Below are 22,212 nucleotides of genomic sequence, written 5' to 3' on the forward strand. Positions count from 1 at the left end.
GCTTAAGAGAAGAACAAAGTCCATATTTAAGATGGAGGCTTAAAGTGTGAAGGGAATCTGGGTCATAAAACCTAGTTAGTGGGGATGTGGAATCCTAATTTAGAATTAGGATGAAGTAGGCTACTCATTTAGCAAACTGTTAGCAACATAAGTTTTTACATTTACTGCACTCAGTATACTGGAGCATACTGGACTGTCCTTAGCAATTGTTACATTGTAGGTAAAATGAATAATCTTGTATTTTAGAAGTGCTTGCCATCTTGTGGTCTTGACAGGCTGTCGATGTTTCACATAATATACAATACAATCAAATTTTTTTTACATGGGAAATGTATGTTAGGGTTTCACACATTTCCTTAAAAATATTACACAAAATGTTTTGCTTCTCAAGTACTGCAATGGCCATTTTTAAGGATGCACACACTGTTACTCTGTCTCTTTAAATGTATCCCCTTCCATTGCGCATGCGCGGACATCTCCGTGTTGAGTTTGCTCCAACCTGAGGAGCAGCCAGCCAGCGCGAGCTGCTCGTACTATGGGAGATTAAACGCTGGTCGAGGGGGCCAAAATTCGCACGCTGAGGGGTTTTCGGCGACCTGGGACGAAGAGGATATATATCCATATTGAGGGTCGACACTTTTGGCAAGGAGTTTATCACGTTGAGCCTAAGAAATAGCGAACAAAATGCGGATAACGGATAGTTGCCCAGGTTTTCCAAATCCCTCAGCGCAACGGACAACAGCAGAAACAACATCCATGTTACTCACTGCTGCGATCATAAAGGATGCTTTTTCCTCAGAAGCCTTCTCCATTTAGCTTGTTTTCACGTGGCATATGAACGTTTAGCCACGAAAAGCTCAAGGTTTGAAGGCTTGAAAGCACACCAGCAGTGTATTTGAGCAGCCAGCTGAATGTTTACGCTTTAAAATGGCTGCGGACGGGATCAGAATAAGACCGTTGAATAATATGATGCTTTAAAGCTGGTAGCTGCTAATACCTCATCTCTTGAGTTATGGTAGTGATCTGGGAGGAAAGATTTTTTTCAATGTTATGGGGAATTATTTTCCAGCCCTGTAACTGCAGGAGGTAACGTAGGAAATTCCTGCTCTTGTTCAGAAACACAATGAGGCGAGACAGTTGATTTAATATGCCTGTGTTTATGCTGATTTTATCTTATCACGCTCGGATCTGGAGGTTTTCCTTTAAACGATTGCCCTGATTTCGGGATACGATCGCTGATGTTTAAGGAATATTCATGATCTATAAGTGAACGGTTCCCCCTGCTGTTATAATTGAAACAATCTGGCCACCAGTAAGCAGGGAAGAAAGGCCCTAAGATATTGATACCCAATTCAACAGTGCAGCATCCCGAAACCATGAACGCCGGGAAGAGGATGCTCAGACCTGAGCTGTTTCTGGTCAGACAGAGACTGCAGGGCATGCAGAGATATTTATGGCTCTGTGTGATGTTCTCCCTGGTGCTGATAGCAGACTGCTCTCCATCTAAACCCTGTGAGAAGAACTGTCTGTCAGGCAGGTGTGTGAACGGATCTTGTGTCTGTGATCGTGGATGGGTTGGTGACCAATGTCAACACTGCCAGGGAAGATTCAAGTGAGTATTTACTAAAACATTTAAGAGTATTAGAGTATTAAATGAGGCATTTGTACCTGTTTTTAACTCTGGAGAAACAGGGAAGCATGCTTGTTTTAAATTCAATGATCATTGGTGCATAGATGTGATTCCTTGAATTGTTATTTTATTAAAATTATTGTAATACTTTGGAACAAAGTTTTATTGTATGTTAAGCATGCTACTGATTGCTGTATTTTCATATTTTTCTAACAATTCTAGATAACTTGAAAGGGATTTTTCACATATGTGCACCATCTGGCTAAAAACTGATATGAAGGGCATTTGTTCTTTACTGTCAGACCATTTTCAAATGGCTTAAAATATAGATTTATCATATCCACATTGAAATCTTGGTATTCGCCTCTCTGGCGAATCCTTTGGGTCTTGGCACAATTTAGTTGAATTAAAGTTTTGTACTTTTAGCACACATAAATGAAGTTTGCTAAGCATTTGGTTTCCATAAAGCAGTATTGAAAAACTGGATTGTATAATTTGATGGTTTCTTGCTGGTCACACATTTACTTTACACACTGTTGTATATTTGTATTTTTTAAATAATTGTACAGACATGATCTGAGGAGAGTTTTCAAACATTTACTATTGTTATTATTAATTCTGTGGTTTTTTGTCTTCAAAAAGGATGTCAAAGTTACTGTGGGCAGACATGATTTAGTTTTAAACGATCGTAGTTTGACAGCTGTATGATAAATTAAACTCTTGAACAAAGCTCCTGCACTCCTGTATCTAAAAATAGCATCCCGCTCTCATTGGGTGCAACAAAGATCTCCCTCTCCACTCCATCTTAGAAGCAGCTGAGAGGATGCTATTGGCATTTATAAGTGCTGTCACTCAAACTAAACTTCATACTGACACCCAGCCCTGTGTGACAGAGGTTGAAAGCAACAATAGCTGGATGAAAGGAAGTGGTCTCTGTTGATATTTGGATACTCTTGGCCATTGTTTGCCTTTAATGCTGGTCCAGCTGACCAGGAAATACTAGGAAGACCAGGGAGTTAGGCTATATGACATTGTCATACTGCCCATTAGTTGCTGCTCCGCAACAAATGCTGTCACATTGACAAATAACAGTAAGTTGTTATAAAGATTGGCTAAATGGATACATGGGATAGAAATTGTGCCTGGTGTATACCACTCTATTGTTTTGAACATGGCTTGCATGTTCAGATGTTGTTTATGAGGATGCAGAATTATTAATGAGATGTGTTAGGTTTCAGGCTCATAAACAACAATCTCCTTGCCATGATAGTGCTTTAATAATGTATCGAGACTGGTCTGTGGTCTGTGTCTGTTCAAAGTTAAAATATAGCAACCTGCCTTGAAACTACGAATCAGTCTTTTAATTTATTTCTTGGGGGGAAAAAAACACTAAAATGGACATTCCACAAAGTGAAATATTAGCCATGTTTTTGCAATACCAATGATCAATGTCTAAACAATGATAAGTTAATTTTCAAATAGAGTCAACTTTGTGGTTAAAAGTGAGTGCTTTGGAAATTTCTAGAGCAGTAACTTAAGGACGTTGCCTAAACCTTAGTTCTGCTTAGAGATTGGCTGGGTTTCTGTGGTTGTGCCTTCTAATTATGTAACTTCCTTTAGTTATTTTCCTGTATATTGAAGTTGATTTAGACTGAAGATTACATGAAAATGTTTAAATGTTGTTCAAATTTGGTTTGTTTTGTCCTTAAATTGTCTATATATTGTAAATAATTTTGAGTACTTTATATTGCCATACGATTTTAGAATATCACCTGTCATAGTATCATTAGTTTCTCTTGAAATTATCTTTATAATAATTTGAGGGTAGTTGTGGGGATTGTGGTTATGCAATAGTTGCAACTCTGGTGGCTTTCTTAGTTGCACAGGTTCAATTAAAAAATGTTTCTGTGTGTAAGGAAAATTGCATTGTAAGATTTTTTTTGCATTAGAATTTTCTCTTTTTTTTCAATCATGTTAATGGGTAGCCTTGTTGATGCATGTCGGTGGAAGTTAACAAAATCATTGATGTAAAAAATGCAGAGGTGTAAAGAGTACCTGAAAACCATACTTAAGTAAAAGTACAGATGAACAATTCCATCATTGCTGTCAGGTGTGCCATGGAGATTTTTAAAAATATATCGTCACTTTCGAGCAGAAACCTCGTATATTTCGTTTTCTTCGTTTTTGTTTTATTTTATTTTTGAAAGCAGTGCTATTGGTCGTTATTCATGCCTTTACAAATAATTAACTTTGACGTCACAGTGTTTATTTTAGAAATATGAGGTTTCCCGCCTCACAGCAATGATATGTAGCCTAAATTTGTTTTATAATCACCAATAACATCATGCAGCTTCCTATATGACCGTATTGTGTTTCAACCTGACTTTTAAAAGTAGTTTAAGGTGAAACTTCAGCTTAAAGGATAACTGTCGCCAAAATGAAACCTAGGGTCTTTTTGTTAATCTACCCGAGGCAAACTTTCGTTTAAAAGCATAATTAGAATGGAAACGCCACTTTTAAGTTAGACCGTATGTCAAAATGCCGGCGGACACAGCTACAGTGAGTTGTTCAAAGTCTTTCTTTTTAGTAAACTCTGTGTACACAAACAATGTTCTCAATGCTCGAGTTCATGTGTAGAGCCCCTGGTGATACTTCGAGCAAAGTTTTATGTTGTGTCGGAGCCTTCTTAGTGTTTTAAAAATAGTGATTTTTAATAGAGTAATGTTAGCAAAACAAAGGATCGCTCACTGGAGATATTTTCGTGATAAATTCGATTGGGATCGACATCTTGAATAATAATGAAAATCTCACTATCTTCCACAATCATCTCTGCTGTAATGTTCCGTCTGTGTGTTTAAAGTATTCACTTTCTAGTAGAGAGGCGTCCTGAAAGCATACGAGGAACCTGATCGAGCACCCTCTACTTAGCTAAAGTTGTTCAAGCTCAGATTTTGACTGTTCCGGTCGAAGGCGAATGGGTAAAATGGTCAGATGATACTAAAAACATCAGGGAAAATAACCATTTCTGATGTTGAATTATTAGGGATGCACCGAAATTACGGCTACCGAAATATTTGGGCCGAAACAGCCTCTGAAATCTGTGCCGTTTTCTGTTGATGCGTGAACAAAACTTAACTAAACATAATACTTTAATTTATAATCACAAAAATTGTGCTTTGTTATCTGAAAACAAGTCTCAACTTTAAAATTCTGTCGCTTTTCTATCACGAACCGATCATCTCATCTCCTCTTTACTGCTAGTTAGGGTTGGAAATAAACATGACTGAACACCAGAAGGAATGTTGAAAGATACAGTACAACTTGATTAATATTCTGTAATATACAATCAAGCTGTGAGTTTGAATCCTGGGGCTGCCACAAATGTGCCCTTGAGGAAGGCGCTTAACCATGAGTTGCTCCGGGGGGCCTGTACTTAATGTAATGCAATCTGGAAACAATAAATTGCCATACTAGACATTGTCATTGAAATCAATGCTATTTATTCTTAAAAATCTTCAGAATAATTTCAGATGGTTTTCTTAATATATAAAAAAACTGGCATTCAGAGTACTTTTGTTTCAACAAAAGTGCTGAGATGGGTTGATTGTTGATTTCCCAAACAGATTCTGTGTATTTCAGACGCGTCACATCCATAACAGAGTTGGTTTTTCCTCATTATACTTTACACAAAATTTTGAATATTTTAAACATTGATATTTTTATGTTCAGTTAAGACCCTTTCATCATGTTGATATCAATATTTATACATTAGACATAAAAGTTCACAGACTTAAAGAAAATGTACAGTCTTCTGAAAATTATTGTCAGCCCCATTGACTTCCATAGTATTTTTTTTTTACATACTATGAAAGTCAATTGTTTGGTTACCCATATTCTTCAAAATATCTTCTTTTGTGTTCAGCAGAAGAAAGAAATTCATACAGGTTTGGATCATCTTGGATCATTTTTGGCGGAACTGTCCCTAGTAACTAATTACATTTACTCAGATACTTTACATCACTGATAAAATGTATACAAGGGGTTGTGACATAGTTCCTATACCTGGTTACTTTTTCTTGGATTATTTTTCTTTTCTTGTTTTTAACCTTTTCACCCTCTTCATTTGAAACAGTCCTGCTGTGACACAAATGCATTTTCAAAGTACAAATATTCTATTTACTATCTCCATCAATATGAAGTCATACAAGATTAATGCATAATAATTATAAAAGAATTTGCAAAATGTTTTCAAATGGTTTTAGAATGAGTATAATATTTAACACCGCAGGACGTGTCAGTTTCCCAAACGCACGGCAACTACCCCTGTGCGAACATCTGAAATATGTCTGTGGTGTCTAGACTGCTGTGAAGTTGTTTGTGAAATTATTTGGTAGGTTGATTAAGCAAAGCCAGTCGACATGATCTGTGCACTATTTTTAGGTTGATCTTTATAGATGACTATCTGAAGTGCAACGTAAGCTACATCATCTTCATCAAACAAGTCTAACAGATTGCTTGACTTAGGCCAAACTGAATTTTTACCTTGTTTTAATTTTAATTTCATGTGCTCATGGTTTGTGAAAGGCTGCTATAATTATATATAAGTCAGTATATGAGAAAGTTACCTTTAGTTTCCAACATATCTTAGTTTCTTTTCATTTTCCTGTAATAGCTTTTAGTTTCCATTTTAAATAGATTACCATTCAGGATCAAGCTAATGTGCTATATTGGCAAATTGCAGGCTGGACAAAGGTGAGTCCACCGGAGGCAACATATGAAATCTATTTAAAATCTTTTTATTTGGACCAAGCATATATCCAGTCATTTGTAATACTGAGCGCTCAGTCATTCACCCACTGTTTGGATGCTTGCCCTATATCACACTTCACCCAAACATCCTGGACAATATGAAGTGTTTGACTATGAAATAGTGCTTCCACTCTAAAATCCCCTTTGTCATTAAAAGTGTCTCGCAGCTGTTCTTGCTGTTGTATATTTGATCTTGCTTGCTCATGAGGGTAAATATAGCTCAGGGTTTTTGATTGAATCGTAAGTCAAATGCGGTAGAATAACTTTCACACGTTTAGAATGATGCTAATATATTCCTGATCTGTAGGTAAACGGTAGCCTGGAAATCCAGACCTAAATCTACAAGATTAATGGTCTGGCGTCGACTAATGAAAATCGGCCAGCTCGAGGGGCTGCACCAAGCATGCATTTGAAAATCTCACTGCACGCAATTGGACAACACTACGACCAATCACAACAATAAACCCCATACGCTACCAGCGGAGCTAACTGGTAGATTATACTCTTACCGTATCCGGTCGGCAAAACAGCAGAAACGTCCTTCTTGCAAAGGAACGATTTAACAGGGTTCCCGCGGGGTCTTAAAAAGTCTAAAATTCTGAAATTCAAATTTAAGGCCTTAAAAAGTCTTAAAAACGGCCAGATTTTCATCCGCGGTCTTAAATTTCATTTAGTCAGGTCTTAAAAAGAGTTTACCCTCGTTTATTTCCAGAAACGTTGGCCGCAGAAAGTTATTACAAAGTAGCAAAAAAGTATCGAGTCGTAGCCTACAAAGCGGAGCTCTAGTGCAGGGTCTCCAACACGTCGCTCGCGGCCTGATGGAGGTCGCTCGCCAAGAGGCAGTTCACATATCGCGTCTTTTGCGCGCTCAAGTTCGTTCAAATGTAGGCGCGCGGTAAGCGTGCTCATAATAGAAGCGACGCGCTCGTTTTTTCCAGGCGCTGTCTGAAAGCTCAGTCAACAGGAATGATGGGGGTGCACCCAAACACTACGGGTGGTGTTCTCTTCTCCGTAAATAAATCTTGTAGCAGAGCTACAGCAAGCGTTTCTCGGTGGTGGAAATCTATTAGCCACTAAAACTTCTTTGTCATTGTGGAGACGCAGGGCATGGTTGCATAGCAACAACAGACGCCACGGGAAAATCGGACCTAATTTTACTATTAATAATAAAAGATAAGCTAAAGTGCATTGTAAATGTCAGTAATTTATCTTTTTGGACTCATTCTTTTTATAAAAAAAATATTTAAAGTCTGAAATATGTGAGGTTTATCTTTTTATAAAACCTTTTTTGTCAAACCTTTATTTTAACTTGTACATGTTGGTATATAACATGCAAGACACAAATATTCATTTTTAATGGAAATTTATTTGTTATTTGCTGGTTTTCGACATAAAACATGGTGAATTGATTTCATTGTGTAGTATTTGTACTTTTTGAACAGGATTCTGTGATAACCATGATCATTTTTGTCACTATAATCATGAAATTAAATGTTCATGCCATTTCATCTCTAGTCATGATCAACTATGATCAACTAAAATCAACTAATTATGTGTTTTTACAGTATAATATGCAAAGTACAATTTTCTATAAAAAAAAAATTGATTCTGTTCTTTTCTCTGACACGCGTTGTTGGGTGTGGAAGGTTACTAATGTGATTTATCTGTAAATTAAATTAATGCTTTTTCAATTACTGAATTCATTGAAATAAAATGAATTCTTTGATTTGAATATTTATTTGGTAATGCGTCGTGTAGGTCTTAAATTTCAATCTTTATGGTCTTAAAATGTCTTAAAAAGGTCTTAAATTTGACTTACTGAAACCTGCAAGAACCCTGGATTTAAGCGCCATCTTCTGTTCCTGTTTTAGATAAAAAGCCAAGTCTAACTCATTCATTATAGCAGCCAAAGCCGTTTCAAACAACTGGTGTTCATCCATAGCCATCTTGCAATGTTTACTAATGACTTTGACGTCACAGCGCTGTCATCATCTGTTTAGCTCACCTCTGGCCCGCCTATATCAGATAACCCGATGTGATTGGTGCAGCTCAGATCGAGGGGCATATTTAATGAGCATCATTTCTCAACACCAGAGTAACTCGCTGAGCAAATTCAACTTGTGCTCTCGCGAGAACTTTTGATTACCAGGGTAGGTAAACGGTTGTTCAGAGGAGAAAATACGGGCTAGATGATACCGCGACTTTAAATAAATGAACAGACCTAAATTGTTTAGCAGTCTTATCCTAGTGTCCTTGCCTCCACATCAAACTGGCACTAAAAACAGCTTTCCTGTTGCACAACAGCTAAACGAACAAGCGGTGGGAGGCAACACACCGACTACAGGAAGACGAGGGCTGTGAGGACAGGCACGTTCAGGAACTGATCGGTAGATATCAGTGGACTCCTATTCAGGTGGCAGGAAACAGGGCTTGAGTTAGCTGACAAAGAGGCCCTCTCAAATCGGACTTTACCAAATGTCACTGTCAACATTTGATTATGGCTGACTATAGCACTGAGTTGTACCTTTCAGACCCTATTTACCTTCAGCGCAGTCTTTGTTTTTATAATATTGCATTGGCTGTTCTGCAGATCTTTATGTAACTCCCTTCCCATCCCTTTCTGAATGCCTGAGGCCAGCCTTTGAGCGAGGCTGAGTGAACCTTGTCCGGTGGTGGTTTCAAAGCCGTTGGGATAGGTATTAATCCTGCCTTTTGGTGGATATATTTGCTTTGGAACTGGGCTATTAAATATTCATGAAAACCTGGTGAATATTTTAAGTGTTGACTCACCTACAGTTGCCTTTTTTCGCCTCTCTTCTGGGCCGCCGAGTGTGTGCCCGCGCAAAGAATCATCCCTCTCGCCAGCATTCAGCCTGAGGGATGTCCTCCCCGGCACAGGAAGTGGTGCACCGTGATTACTGTTTTTAAACGTTCTTAAAATCTCACTGATTATAGAGAACACAGAGTGGAGAAATAGCTTGTTAATAAGCTACGATTTAACTTGCTGCAAGAATGTTGCAAGCCAAGAATGCTTGGTTTTTAGCGTTTGCATTAGGTTGGCTGTATGTCACACATTTTGTTGTGAAGAAAATGAGGAATGATTAACAGACTGAAAGAAATGATTACTACAAAGGGTACAAAAATTAATGATGACTTGTTTTCACTTTGCTGTGTGGTGCACAGATTAATATATTTAATGAATTTAGGTTTTATTTACAGAATTATAGAGATATGCTCAGACTAGCACCCTAAAACGTTTTTAATGTCATATGAAAAGTGAGATTCCGGACAAAATCAGAATCTTTATAATTCTGTGATGATTTTGCATGGATAAGGGAACACAAACTATTAAAGTATATTTCATAAAATAAAAAACAGAAAAATGTATAATCTAAGTGTTCTAACTGGTCTGTTGTATGATGTGATTAAAATGAATACTTCTATTCAGCAAGAATGCATTTTGATTCAAAAGTGACAGTAAAGACTTTTTATATTGTTACAAAAAATGCTTTCTATTCATCAAAGAATTATGGGAAAAACCATTATGATTTCCACAAAAATATTAAGCAGCACAACTGTTTTCAGCATTGATAATAAGAAATGTTTCTTATCCTATAATAATAATAATAATAATAATAATAATAATTTTAAATGGTGGCAGTGTTTCACTGTTTTTACTGTGTTTTTGATCAAATAAATGCAGTCTTGATGAGCTTATGAGACTTCTTTCAAAAGCATTAAACAATCTTACCGATTCAAAACTTTTGAATAGTGTATGGCTATTATTAAGAAATAGTTATTGCTTTATAATTGCTTCAATAAGTGAATTCATTTGCGCCAAGAAATGAAAAGAATTTGTTGACATTTGCCAAAATCCCACTTTGCCTTGGCTGATTCCAAACTTTTGATGGGCGTTATGTTGACCTCATTGACAACTAAATTTAGCCAAAAATATTGTTTCTAGAAACCTTCTTGTATTAATCATAAATCTGATGTGATGTAACACCTTATTTGGATCTAAATTCCACTGTAGTGGAAAATTCGCTAAATTAACTTTTTAGCCTACCAGTAAAGGTAGATGATAAAATGTACAGTACCAGTCAGCTAGATTGTTGATACAGGAAGTTATGAAAAGTCTAGCAAGAAACACATTTGTAAACGTGAGGAAGAGACAGATTTAATTACATTAAACATTAAAAGAAATATACAGACAGGCAAACGCACACTCAATGACATTCTCTTGTGCGCTGTTGTCAGGGACATGAATGAGAATTAATGAGCTGATTCAATTACTGTGCAGAATTACAAAACTGCGACATGATAGAATGATAGCACGCATCTCCAGTTTTATCAGTAGAGAATAGCAGTTAATGAACCTGCATGTCTTTTACATTTTATTCCGAATGTACTAATCACCATGTATACAGGAATATTTCTTTAGCTGCAGTTTTATTTGGCATAGAAATGACAAATTTTACTTTTAAGATATCATGTGAATATTGATGTGTGTTGGCTTCCTCTACTCCAAGCTGCCAGTGCAACACCAGCTCAGTTCTCTCAAAGATGAGCAGGACACAGAAGCTCTCGGCAATGTCACTTAGATTGATGACCTTGTAGAATTCAGCCAGAGAAGTGTTTGGCTTTTGCGAGCAGCAATAACGTGTTCAATTAAGAGTGTGTCTGTGGAACATTGAGGTCATTGTTTAGAACGATAAACAATCTACAAACAAAAGGCCTTGTCTGGGCAAACAATGCTTTCAGCTTGATGCGGTTAATGTGGTCCGCGACACAGACAGGCCCTGAGTGTTCCATGATGATGCAATATGGATCCAAGCGCTGTCACTCCATGGGCCGATGGCTCTGTTGCAGTCCGGAGGGAGAGGCAACTGATTGGTTAGGCCTGTGTCATGAGCACATTTACAGCAGTGAATCACTGTTGATCTGCTCCCACACAAGCCTGTGTCCATATGGCCATAAGTAACCACAGAAACCATATTCATCGTTGTGCATACTTGTACTGAAACAGCACTTCTCCGCAACGCCTCTGGCTTCTTTTCTTACGCGTCGCATTGTTCTGTTTGTCCCACGGGATCGATCTGATGTGAACGGCAACTCTGATCTTATTTTTCAGGTTGACTGAGCCGTCTGGGTTCCTAACAGATGGCCCCATCAACTACAAGTACAAAACAAAGTGCACCTGGCTGATTGAGGGCTAGTAAGTGTTATCCAGTCATCCTCTCTCTTGTTGTGCCCACACTTCCCTCTTGCATAACCCCCTATTTAAATAGACTTCAGCAGCCCTTACAAGGGTGTTTTCTTCTGTGTTGGGTTACCAGAAAAGGCTTGGACGAGCACATTCTGCCTTGCACCCTTCAGACTTGGCAGAAATGAGTCTGCTGTAATATGTTCTCATAATGGATTATGCAGCCAGCAACACATTCTTAAGCATTATGTCATCACCTTTGTTTTGCAGCCCAAACGCAGTCCTGAGGTTACGGTTTAACCATTTTGCGACCGAATGTAGCTGGGACCACATGTACGTCTATGATGGAGACTCTATTTATGCTCCCTTAGTTGCTGTCTTCAGGTGAGTGTGTTTTCTAAAACTGAAAACTGGGATTTCAGACTTCCTAAAATATAATGGCTGCTATGTATGTTCATGCATAAAGACCCATTTATACTGTGTGAGAGAAATATTTAATGTGTTATCATAAAGGCAACATGTTGTTTTAACAATTACTATAAATAATTGGATTTTATATTGTCACTAAACTAATGCCAAAGGCAATTATCAAAATATTAGATGATTATTTTGTATTAATTTGACAGAATTTCTGGTTTTCTGTACACTATTAATGTTAGATCTACACTATACTGTTCAATTGTATGACTTTTTTTTAGCAAGCATGCATTCAATTGATCAAAAGTGACAGTAATGACCTTTATAATGCTACAAAAAAGATTAAATTCTAAGATTAAAATTGATAATTGAATTGTTCTTTATTTGTCATTGTTATAAATAACAACGAAATAACATCAGAGAATCCTACAATATAAGTGCAAACTTTGTACCAGACAACCTAGACGTAAAAAATATTGTCCATATGAAAAAAATAAAATAAAAACTTTCTATTTATCAATTAACCCTGAAATCTCGGTTTTCTCAAAATATTAAGCAGCACTACTGTTTTCAACATTGATAATAATAAGAAATGTTTCTTGAGCACCAAATCAGCATATTAGAATGATTTCCGTAGGATCATGTGACACTGAAGACTGGAGTAATGCTGAAAATTCGGCTTTCCCATCACAGGAATAAATTACCTTTTAAAAATTCATCATTAAAATTAAAAGTTTATTTTTTATCTAAGTATATCATAGTATTACTTTTTTTTTTTTTTCTGTATTTTTGCAGCCTAGACTACTTTCAAAAACATATAAAATCTTACCCAAACTTTTGAACGGAAGTGCATAAATATGACAATAAAAATATTGTAATTTATTTAGAAAACACTTTTCATGATAAATTTCAAAGCACTAGGTATGTTAAGAAATTATTGCATAAAACATATTTAATAAATATTTTAAGTCAACATGTTAACTTTGAAAGCCCTAAAAATAGATTTTTTTAAAGTATTTTCTTTCCACATTTTTGGTGGACCCCATAGCACTCCTTTACACCTCTTTTGAACTCTTTTGGAAGTTGAAAACCTCATTCCTAGAGTCGCACAGGAAAATTTAACTTTACTGCGTAACAAATGGAATAAGTTACTGCTTTTAAGGAAGATTGAGGGAACATTTCCTAACCAGCTTCTATTTTTTTTTGTAATTGTCTCACAGTGGTCTCATTGTCCCCGAACCGAAAGGAAACGAGACCGTCCCTGAAGTGGAGACCAACTCAGGCTACGCACTCCTGCACTTTTTTAGCGACGCTGCCTACAACCTGACGGGATTTGAAATCTTCTACTCGTGAGTATTCAGCCACGCTGGGACAACAGAGTTAATGAAAGCCTGCTGATTTGGTCTAGTGTTAATTTCTCAATGCGTAATAACACAGAGGTCTTAATTTTATCGCCTCTCTGCTTGTTTTATTCTCAGTGTAATAACAGACCAGTCCTGTTCAATATATACCCTCCCCCATTTCAGGTTTCCCTTCGTACATCTGTGTACGAACTTCCTCCTTGTTTGCTTTTTAAAACCTTCTTTCTTCATCTCTCCCTCGACAGAATCAACTCATGTCCAAATAACTGCTCTAGCCACGGGAAGTGCACCTCGGGGAACTCGATAGCGAGCCGTGTGTATTGTGAATGCGATAAGTACTGGAAGGGTGAGGCCTGTGACATCCCGTACTGCAGGAACAACTGTGGCAGCCCCGATCACGGCTACTGTGACCTCACCGGGGAAAAGCTGTGCGTGTGCAATGACAGCTGGCAAGGTACTACTCACTTCCCCTCTCATTTCCACTCCTCTCCTGTATTCTACAGGATGCTGTGAAAATCCGAGACCTTTCCAGTTTCACGTTCCCAACAGAGCATTGTGTCTCAGGTAGTTTTTGTTGTTATGTGCGTTGTCTCCCCCTGGTGTTGATTTCTTAATAGTGCATCTGTCACCTCTGCATCACTGCAGCATCCTCATCAGGCTTTTGCTACAATGTCACAAAATGTCAAAGCGTGATAGAGCATTGACATCAGGATGCCTTAAGGTTAATTTAATGAGTCTTTCTAGCCAACTTCTCACTAAGCATCATGTGAGGAGACACATGAGATATGAATGTTCATAGTAATGACCATGAGAAGCTGCCAGACCTGCTCTGTTTAGGTCATCCGTTCATAAGATAAAATATAATGAAATGGATGTTACCTATCAGGGGTTCGCAAACTTTTTGGTCAACTGAACCCCTTGAAGCCAATTCACACTGCACCGACAGACACCAACCAATGCAGACAATCACCAGATTACAGTACGTCACTTCTCAGTCATTCTATAACCTGACAAGCACCGATTCGGCATGATCAATCGGTGAAAACAAGCTCCGACAGACGGCAACAGACACCGACAGGGGTAACACACTGATCCAACAAAACCCGACGAAGTGTCTGTTGCCGTCTGCCGGCGCAATATGAATCGGCCTTAAAATGTCAGGGGTACTTCAAATAAATATTTTAAGTAAATATTTCAATAATTTAAGGACACTCACATGTCCATGGTTCTCTGATGTTGGTTAATGGTAACATGACATGATTATAATATTATATGATAATAATTTATGATAATATTAATGATAATAATGAATACTATATAATGAATGATATAGCTATATATAATTATATAACTGTTGTAAATTACAGTTGTCCTGTGAAATAAAAAAATAAAAAATTGATAATTATAATTATTTTATTAAATGTTGAAGTTACTATGGGGGTTATGTGCAACAAACTTCCGTATTCTGTAAAACAGGTTGCTTCGCTTCCAGTTCAGTGTCTTTTGTATGTTCTTCGTTAAATATAGAGCCATTTTAACTAAGATACCTTCAAAGGTGCGAGCAAAGATGAGCATAACCGATTGCATATGCAGATTGATATCTAAAAGTTTTTTATTTTTCTTCTCACTAACAATAGTGAGAATATAGCTAGGTTAGCTGAATACCTTAAAAGGCCATAGATATCTGCGCCAGTTCGTTCTGCCTTTAACACTTCCTCTGACAAGCGGTTAGAATGAGGCTTGCTTTCCTGTTTGTTCATGTGATGTTCGGCATAAAGCCTATACTCATTTTTATTTCTTAAATTCTTCTCTTTTAAAGCTTTTATTTTGGCAGAATACTGGTGAAATGCTGTAAACTCCTATCCACAGAAATGTTGGAAATTATGGGAATGTGTAAATAAAGTGAACCTAGCACACATTTTATTGGACGTTAAACTCTGCACATACAGAGATTGAATTCGTCAAATCTATATAACGATTTCAGTTTTATTTTGAATAATTGTCCACCTATATTTATTTTTATTTTGTATTTATTTTAATTTACAAGCTTTTCAACCTCCTGCAGTTCCCTCGTGAACCCCCAGAGGTCTGTGAAGTCCCATTTTGGGAAACTCTGCCTTAGATTATTGTACAAGCGATTTAGCGGTCTCTCTTTTTCTCAGGTCCAGACTGCTCGCTAACAGTGCCCTCCACGGAGTCTTACTGGATCATGCCCACAGTGAAGCCTTTCGGAGCATCGCTGGGAAGAGCATCCCATAAGACGGTTGTCCAGGAAAAGGTCATGTGGGTTGTCGGTGGCTACACGTTTAACTACAGCAACTTTCAGATGATTCTAAAGTAAGTGGTAGTTCAGAGCGCGGTGTAGGCCTACAGCATAACCCAGTTCATGTTATGCACAAGGCTTATTTGCATATGCGCTTACATACAATGACAATAATCCAAAAATAAAACCGCAGTAATTATAGTAATACTAATGATAAATCAACGTGAGCCTGTGGTAGGTGTAGAGTTTGATTAATCTGTCAGTTTGAGGGTAAAAGCTGTGAGTCTGAATATTCTCAGAGGGAACTCTTTGTATAGGGAGCATTAGCGACGTTGTGGATATGGATTAGAGGATGGATACCCGACCCGAGCCCGACGGGACCCGTCGGTACCCGACGGGCCGGGCCGGGTTCGGACAGATATTTACAAATTATGTTCGGGTGCGGGTCGGGCTCGTTCACATCTGCGCGATAAGGCATTGAACATTTTAAATTTAAAACAGCTTATTATGTTGGTAGCCAATGTGCCTGATGCTTTCACTTGATGCAAACGTTCGTTTTTGTGATTTAAAATACATGTAAAATATTACCATAACATCTGTCTTCCTGTGTGCGGAAATTTGTTTATGTAGCCGTGACAACGAAACACGTGCATGCGCGCCTGCGTTAAGTGCGCTTGTTGCTCCGTGCGCGCTGATGCACTCATCCTGCTGACATTTCCGAATGCCTTCCTACAGTTGCTTAATAAAAGCAGGTTTTCCACACAAACAAACGTACATGTGTCATTAGTATGAGAAAAAAAATGGGATTTTAACTGTCGGACTCGGGTCGGGCTCGGACATAAATATCTTTATGCCTGTCGGGCTCGGGTCGGGTTCGGTTACTGCTCTGTCTGCCGGGCTCGGACAAAAAAATTCGGCCTGATCCGCACTCTAATATGGATATGATATTTCAGTCAAAACTCGGACTGTGACTGTAACTACTGGAATAATGGGTAATTTGTGTAAATCTGAAGCCATCACAGTCTGGAAAATGTTTTTTCCACTTTAGATATGTAAATGAACTTGTGTTAGGATGTTAACTATTTTTTTTTGCTTTTCAGTTATAATCTGGAAAGTGGCATCTGGAATACTGTACCCATCAGTAGCGGACCCCTGCCGAGATACGGACACTCCTTGGCACTATATCGGGTAACATAAGTGTTAAAATAAGTGTTAACAATATTTTGTCTTCAAGCTAAATGGCTGTAATCCATTGATTCTGAAAAATCAACTTTTTCGTCACAGGAATAAATTACATTTTAAATTGTATTAAAATAGAAAACATTCATTTTAAATTGTAATATTATTTAACAATATTACAGTTTTTAATATATTTTTTAATCACATAAATTCAGCCTCGTTGAACATCAGAGAGTTCTTTCAAAAACATTTTTAAAAAATACCTTTGAACGGGAGTGTAAATGCTCTTGTTAAGTCTAAAGAGTCTAGACTACCAGTATAAAGAAAATATACAAAACCGAATGAAACATAATGTAAGATATTGATCACATGCATTAAAACATTAGTTTTGGCAGCCCTAGCTGAAAGAAATGTATGGGAACTTTACAATATTTACCAGTAGATTAAAAGTTAAATCTTTTTCTTTCAGGATGAAATCTATATGTTTGGAGGCAAGTTGGAGATGGGTGCCAGTAACGTAACCGATGAGCTGTGGGTGTTTAACATACCCGTCATGACGTGGTCGCAGAAGTTCCCCAGTGTGCCAGCCCATGGGCAGGTCTACGCTGTGGAAGGCCACTCCGCCCATATAGTCGAGCTGGATAACGGCGATGTGGTGATGGTGGTCATCTTCGGCTACTCCTCCATCTACAGCTACATCAGCAATGTTCAGGAGTACAACATCAGTGAGTGACTGACTATGGTGTATTTGATTAGGATTGAAAGGTTCTGCAAGAACCCAAAAATTCTGGTATTATAGTGTTTAGTAATATTTTGAAATAGTTTTTTTTTATTTTATATTTACTGTTTCCATTTTAATTTTAGTTTAATTTCATGCACATTTGTCGTTTTTATTAGTTTTTTTATTCCAGTTTTACTCATTTTAGTACTAAACTTTATTTCAGTTAGTTGCCATGGTCTAACTTTCAGTTAGGTCTTTTTTTAGTTTTTAATTTAATTGATTTTCAATTAACTTAGTTTTCGTTAACAATAACAACACAGATCGTACATTTAGTTGTTTTTTTAAGACACTATAGGCGACTTTTGAGAGCAACAGTAAAACAAGTAGGTCTGCAGGGGTTGAAACGGATTAGATTTTTTTATTTTACAACAGTGGTCCAGTAGATGAAGCTGTGGTTCTTTGCAAAGAGCAATGAACAAATAATGTATCCAGAGACTCCGTGTCTCTCAGTCTGAAGCATTTGAATAATCTGTACCTGTTAAACTCTTGGATCAGGGCATAATCTTCATGTTCTCAAGTGATCTTACAAGTGTTGTGAACTCGTACCACAAAACATATTCTATTGGGATGAGGTAACTCATTGTTATTCTACTCATTGTACTGAAACATGCTTACTGTCAAATTTCCGCAGACTGGTTATGGAGAGGCAAAACGTCTTTAACGTGTAAAGAAAATCCTTGACTTAAAGGTGCACTTTTTAATGTAAAGTAAGTTATTTTGTTTCTGTGCACAGGGACGAACACTTGGCTGGTGCCAGAGACTAGAGGAGCAATCGCTCAGGGTGGTTATGGCCATAGCAGTGTGTACGACAGCGGTAGCAAGAGCGTGTACGTCCACGGAGGCTACAAATCTCTCCCAGCAAACAAATACGGCCTGGTGGATGATCTTTACCGCTATGAGGTTCAGACCCGCACCTGGTAAGAGTGCACATACATATTCCAGGGAAAAAAATTGTAGAGGAACAGGCTATAATTTAGTTAGTTTCACTACATCAGTTTGATGTTGTTTGTTGTGTGTCACAGGACGATTCTTAGGGAAAGCAGTTACCCGCGTTACCTGCATTCGTCTGTGCTGCTGCGAGGAACTCTACTCATCTTTGGAGGAAATACCCATAATGACACGTCTCTTAGCAATGGAGCCAAGTGCTTCTCTGCTGACTTTCTCGCCTATGACATTGGTTTGTGCTGTTACTTTGCTACACCTTTGACATACACTGCTGTTGAAAAGTTGGAGGTCTGTAAGATTTTTAATGTTTTTGAAGGATATTTCCTTCTGCTCACCAAAAGGGATGGGTCTCAAAACCTGGTATTAAATGAGCCCTGGGGCTAAATAATGAAAGACTGCAGTATCGATAAGCTCTGATGTTATCAGTTCTGCTGTCGGTACTGGAGAAATTAAGAAAATACACTTACTATTTATTATTATCGATACCCATCCCTACTCTAAAAGGCTGCATTTATATGATCAAAAATACAGTAAAAGTCAATATTGTGAAATACTAGTATTACACTAATTTTTTTATATATATATTTCAATTAGTTTAAAAATGTAGTTTAAAAAAAAAAATGAATTTTTCTGAAATTTCAGCAGCCAATATTGCAGTCTTCAGTTATCATTATCAATGTTGAAAACAGTTGTGCTACTTAATATTTTTGTGGATTTGTTTTAGGATTCTTCGATGAATAGAAAGTTAAAAAGAACAACTTTTATTTGAAATATACTTTTTTTGTAATGATGTAAAAGTCTTTTACTGTCACTTTTGATCAAATTAATATATCCTTGCTGAAATATTAATGTCTTAAAAAAAACATACTGACCCCAAATTTTTTAATGGTTGTGTACAGTTGTCAGCATTCCCACATGGAAAGCCAAAGAAATATCAGAGAATTAAAAAATTGTGTTGTCCAGGAAATTTTTTATTATAGTTAATAAAGTCCATGGAGATTCCCTTCGGGAAAATACATTTTAGTTGTATTTCTACGTTCTAAAATATTAATATATTGCATAGTGATTTCAGATTTATAAGCAAATCATTCCTAATCTGGTTCCACTTAATGACATGGTTAACCAGTTCACACCACAGCAGTCCGAATCAAATTAATTGAAAAGGGCATGAAAAAAGTAATTTGCAATAATTTGGTCAAAATTGTTTTATTTTCCATGTGCCTTTTTTCTTACAGCGTGTGACGAGTGGAAGGTCCTTCCCAAACCAAACTTGCACAGAGACGTGAATCGCTTTGGACATACAGCAGTCACCAGTAATGGGTGAGAACCGTCCCCCCCCCCAAACAAACACACACACTCTCGCAAAATGTTGTTGTCTACTCAACTGTCTTTATCTTCTTCTCTTTCTAGATCCATGTATGTGTTTGGGGGTTTCTCTAGCGTCCTTCTGAATGATGTACTGATCTACAGGCCGCCCAGCTGTGAGGCTTTCCTGGGTCAGGAGCGTTGTGAGGCTGCAGGCCCTGGCGTGCGCTGCGTTTGGAAAGGGGGTCGCTGCGTGTCCTGGGAGCCCAGCTTCACTAACAGTGCTACACCTGCTCCATTCTGCCCTGCCAAAGCTGGTAGGTATTTGGAAGAGGCTTAGAAGCTGCCACCCTCAGCTAAAACATTTTCTACCATGCCCAAGCCAAGAAATCAGTCTTGTGTGTATTGATCTAAGCCCTTGGGTTTGTCTGCTACATTGTGCACTGGCTGTGTTAATGAGAGAGTAATGGAGGGGGGCACAAGCTGTCTGAAGCAGACGCAGAGGACAGTTTCCCACAGCCCTCCTCTGCTCTGCAGGACTGCCAGTCTGTTTGATCTTTTGCCACATGTCAGAACATAACCAACCACACAAAATCAGCCAGAATTGAGCCTTTGAAAGTGAGTGTGTGGACCTCCAGCCAATGCATTATTTGGCTTTGTTTTGTTTGATTTGAAATTCAAACCTGAGGTCTTGAGAGGTGCATGCTGGGATAATCCCTGGCAGCACTGGCCTTGTTTGTGTTGCGTGTGTGTCTCAGTGTTTTCTTCACCCCTGTCTGCTGCTGCTGAATCTCAAGTGCCATGGGAAAAATGTGAACCTGCAGTCTAAATTAAATCCTATACGATAAAGTCTGTGTACTATGAATTTGAAATAACGCTGGAAGCACTCATGTTGTCAGATTTCTGAATGAATTACTCTTATGATCCAGTTCTTTTAATTATTGAATAAAGGATTGTCAAAGCAGAGAGACGGAACAGAGGCTTCTTTGATCCTTTACATAAGTTCCACTGTCTGAAGTCATGCGATTAGAAGTAAATGGAGAATGGAAGGTGTTTGAAGTGCTAAATGTTTCTCTTCTACTTTGGTTAAAGGTCTGATATGAGAGTTGGCTTTGGAAGAGTTTAGATGTCTCTCTAGATAACTGTTGGATATTAATACTTAAGACTCGTTTTTTGCACTAAACTCTTCTGCTCTTCATCTCAGCCTTTCTTCTTTGTTTTTTCAATCTGTCTCTGCTCTAGCCACGGTGGATGAGAGATGTTACCGCTTCTCAGACTGCACCAGCTGTACCGCCAACACTAATGGATGTCAGTGGTGTGACAGCAAGAAATGCATCTCAGCTCTCAGTAACTGCACTGCTGTAAGTTGGCCTGCAGAGGGCATCAATGCTACACTTCACAACTCTATGTGCTAGTAGTCCTGTGTATGTTAAACTCTTTTGACTTTCTTTTTACTAGACTGTAAAGAATTTCACCAACTGTCCAATCAGGAATGAGCAGATTTGCAGTAAGATGGCCAACTGCAAGAGCTGCTCTCTCAACCTCAGCTGCCAATGGGATCCTCAGCAGCAGGAATGCCACACCCTTCCTGGTAAGAACGGCAGAGGATGGTGGGAGAGATTTTTATATTTTTTTATATTTTGTGAACAGAGACTGATGGTCATTGGGCTTGTCAAACATTTTTCACACATTCTTCACAATTGATTCCAATGGAGTTTTCCATTAACATGCTGCCAAGTTAAGGACATGATGAGCATAAAAATATGTAGCATGCTTATATTGGGTAAAATAGACCATTTCAATGAGTTTATACACACTCATCTGCCATCTTAGATTAATTTTATTCAGTGAGCTTACTACAGTGCATTGTGGGCTTATATATTGACCAAAAGAAGCTAGTTTTTTTTTTTTTTTGGAGCAGCCTTTGGCCCTGTTTACACCTGGTTTAAAGATGCATTTTGGTCAATTGAATCACAAGTAGATGAGGGAGACACATACCCGTTTACACCTGGTGTTTTAATCTATTTCTTTTGTCCACTTTCAACCACTTCTGTCTTGATTTCTTCTATGGCAGGGTCTATGGGTAGGTAAATGTATAGATCTTTCGACCTAATGGACAAAATAAGGCAATTTATATATGAACGTGCCTAGAGACAACGGAAACACACAGGAAGCAACAGCTTTCGTTTCTGCTCTCAGCTTTCGTTTCAGCCGCAAGATCACGGCGAATGCGATAGCGCGTGTTAGAAATCAGGAATGGTGAGAAAACATTGTGCTTGGTATGTTTTTTCGTCTTCAAACCAAACTTGGTTCTTCTGC

At 37.9% G+C, this 22,212-nt stretch overlaps 1 protein-coding gene across 1 annotated transcript in view; it reads left to right on the forward strand.

Annotated features, from left to right (window-relative positions):
* The first annotated feature begins 480 nt into the window (after positions 1–480).
* The window catches only part of atrnl1b (attractin-like 1b), a 93,685-nt gene continuing 71,953 nt past the window's right edge, over positions 481–22,212 (forward strand). Inside the window, exons 1-14 of the mRNA XM_084134498.1 lie at positions 481–1,612; positions 11,571–11,654; positions 11,913–12,026; positions 13,280–13,408; positions 13,666–13,874; positions 15,583–15,757; positions 16,784–16,871; positions 17,332–17,587; positions 18,377–18,560; positions 18,666–18,820; positions 19,824–19,908; positions 19,999–20,210; positions 21,136–21,254; positions 21,352–21,484. Coding sequence (XP_083990624.1) covers positions 1,377–1,612; positions 11,571–11,654; positions 11,913–12,026; positions 13,280–13,408; positions 13,666–13,874; positions 15,583–15,757; positions 16,784–16,871; positions 17,332–17,587; positions 18,377–18,560; positions 18,666–18,820; positions 19,824–19,908; positions 19,999–20,210; positions 21,136–21,254; positions 21,352–21,484 — 2,179 coding nt within the window. The 5' untranslated portion in view covers positions 481–1,376. The remainder of the gene's footprint in view (positions 1,613–11,570; positions 11,655–11,912; positions 12,027–13,279; positions 13,409–13,665; positions 13,875–15,582; positions 15,758–16,783; positions 16,872–17,331; positions 17,588–18,376; positions 18,561–18,665; positions 18,821–19,823; positions 19,909–19,998; positions 20,211–21,135; positions 21,255–21,351; positions 21,485–22,212) is intronic.

This window comes from Abramis brama, assembly GCF_963993115.1.
Source record: "Abramis brama genome assembly, chromosome: 14".
NCBI classification, from domain to species: Eukaryota; Metazoa; Chordata; class Actinopteri; order Cypriniformes; family Leuciscidae; genus Abramis; species Abramis brama.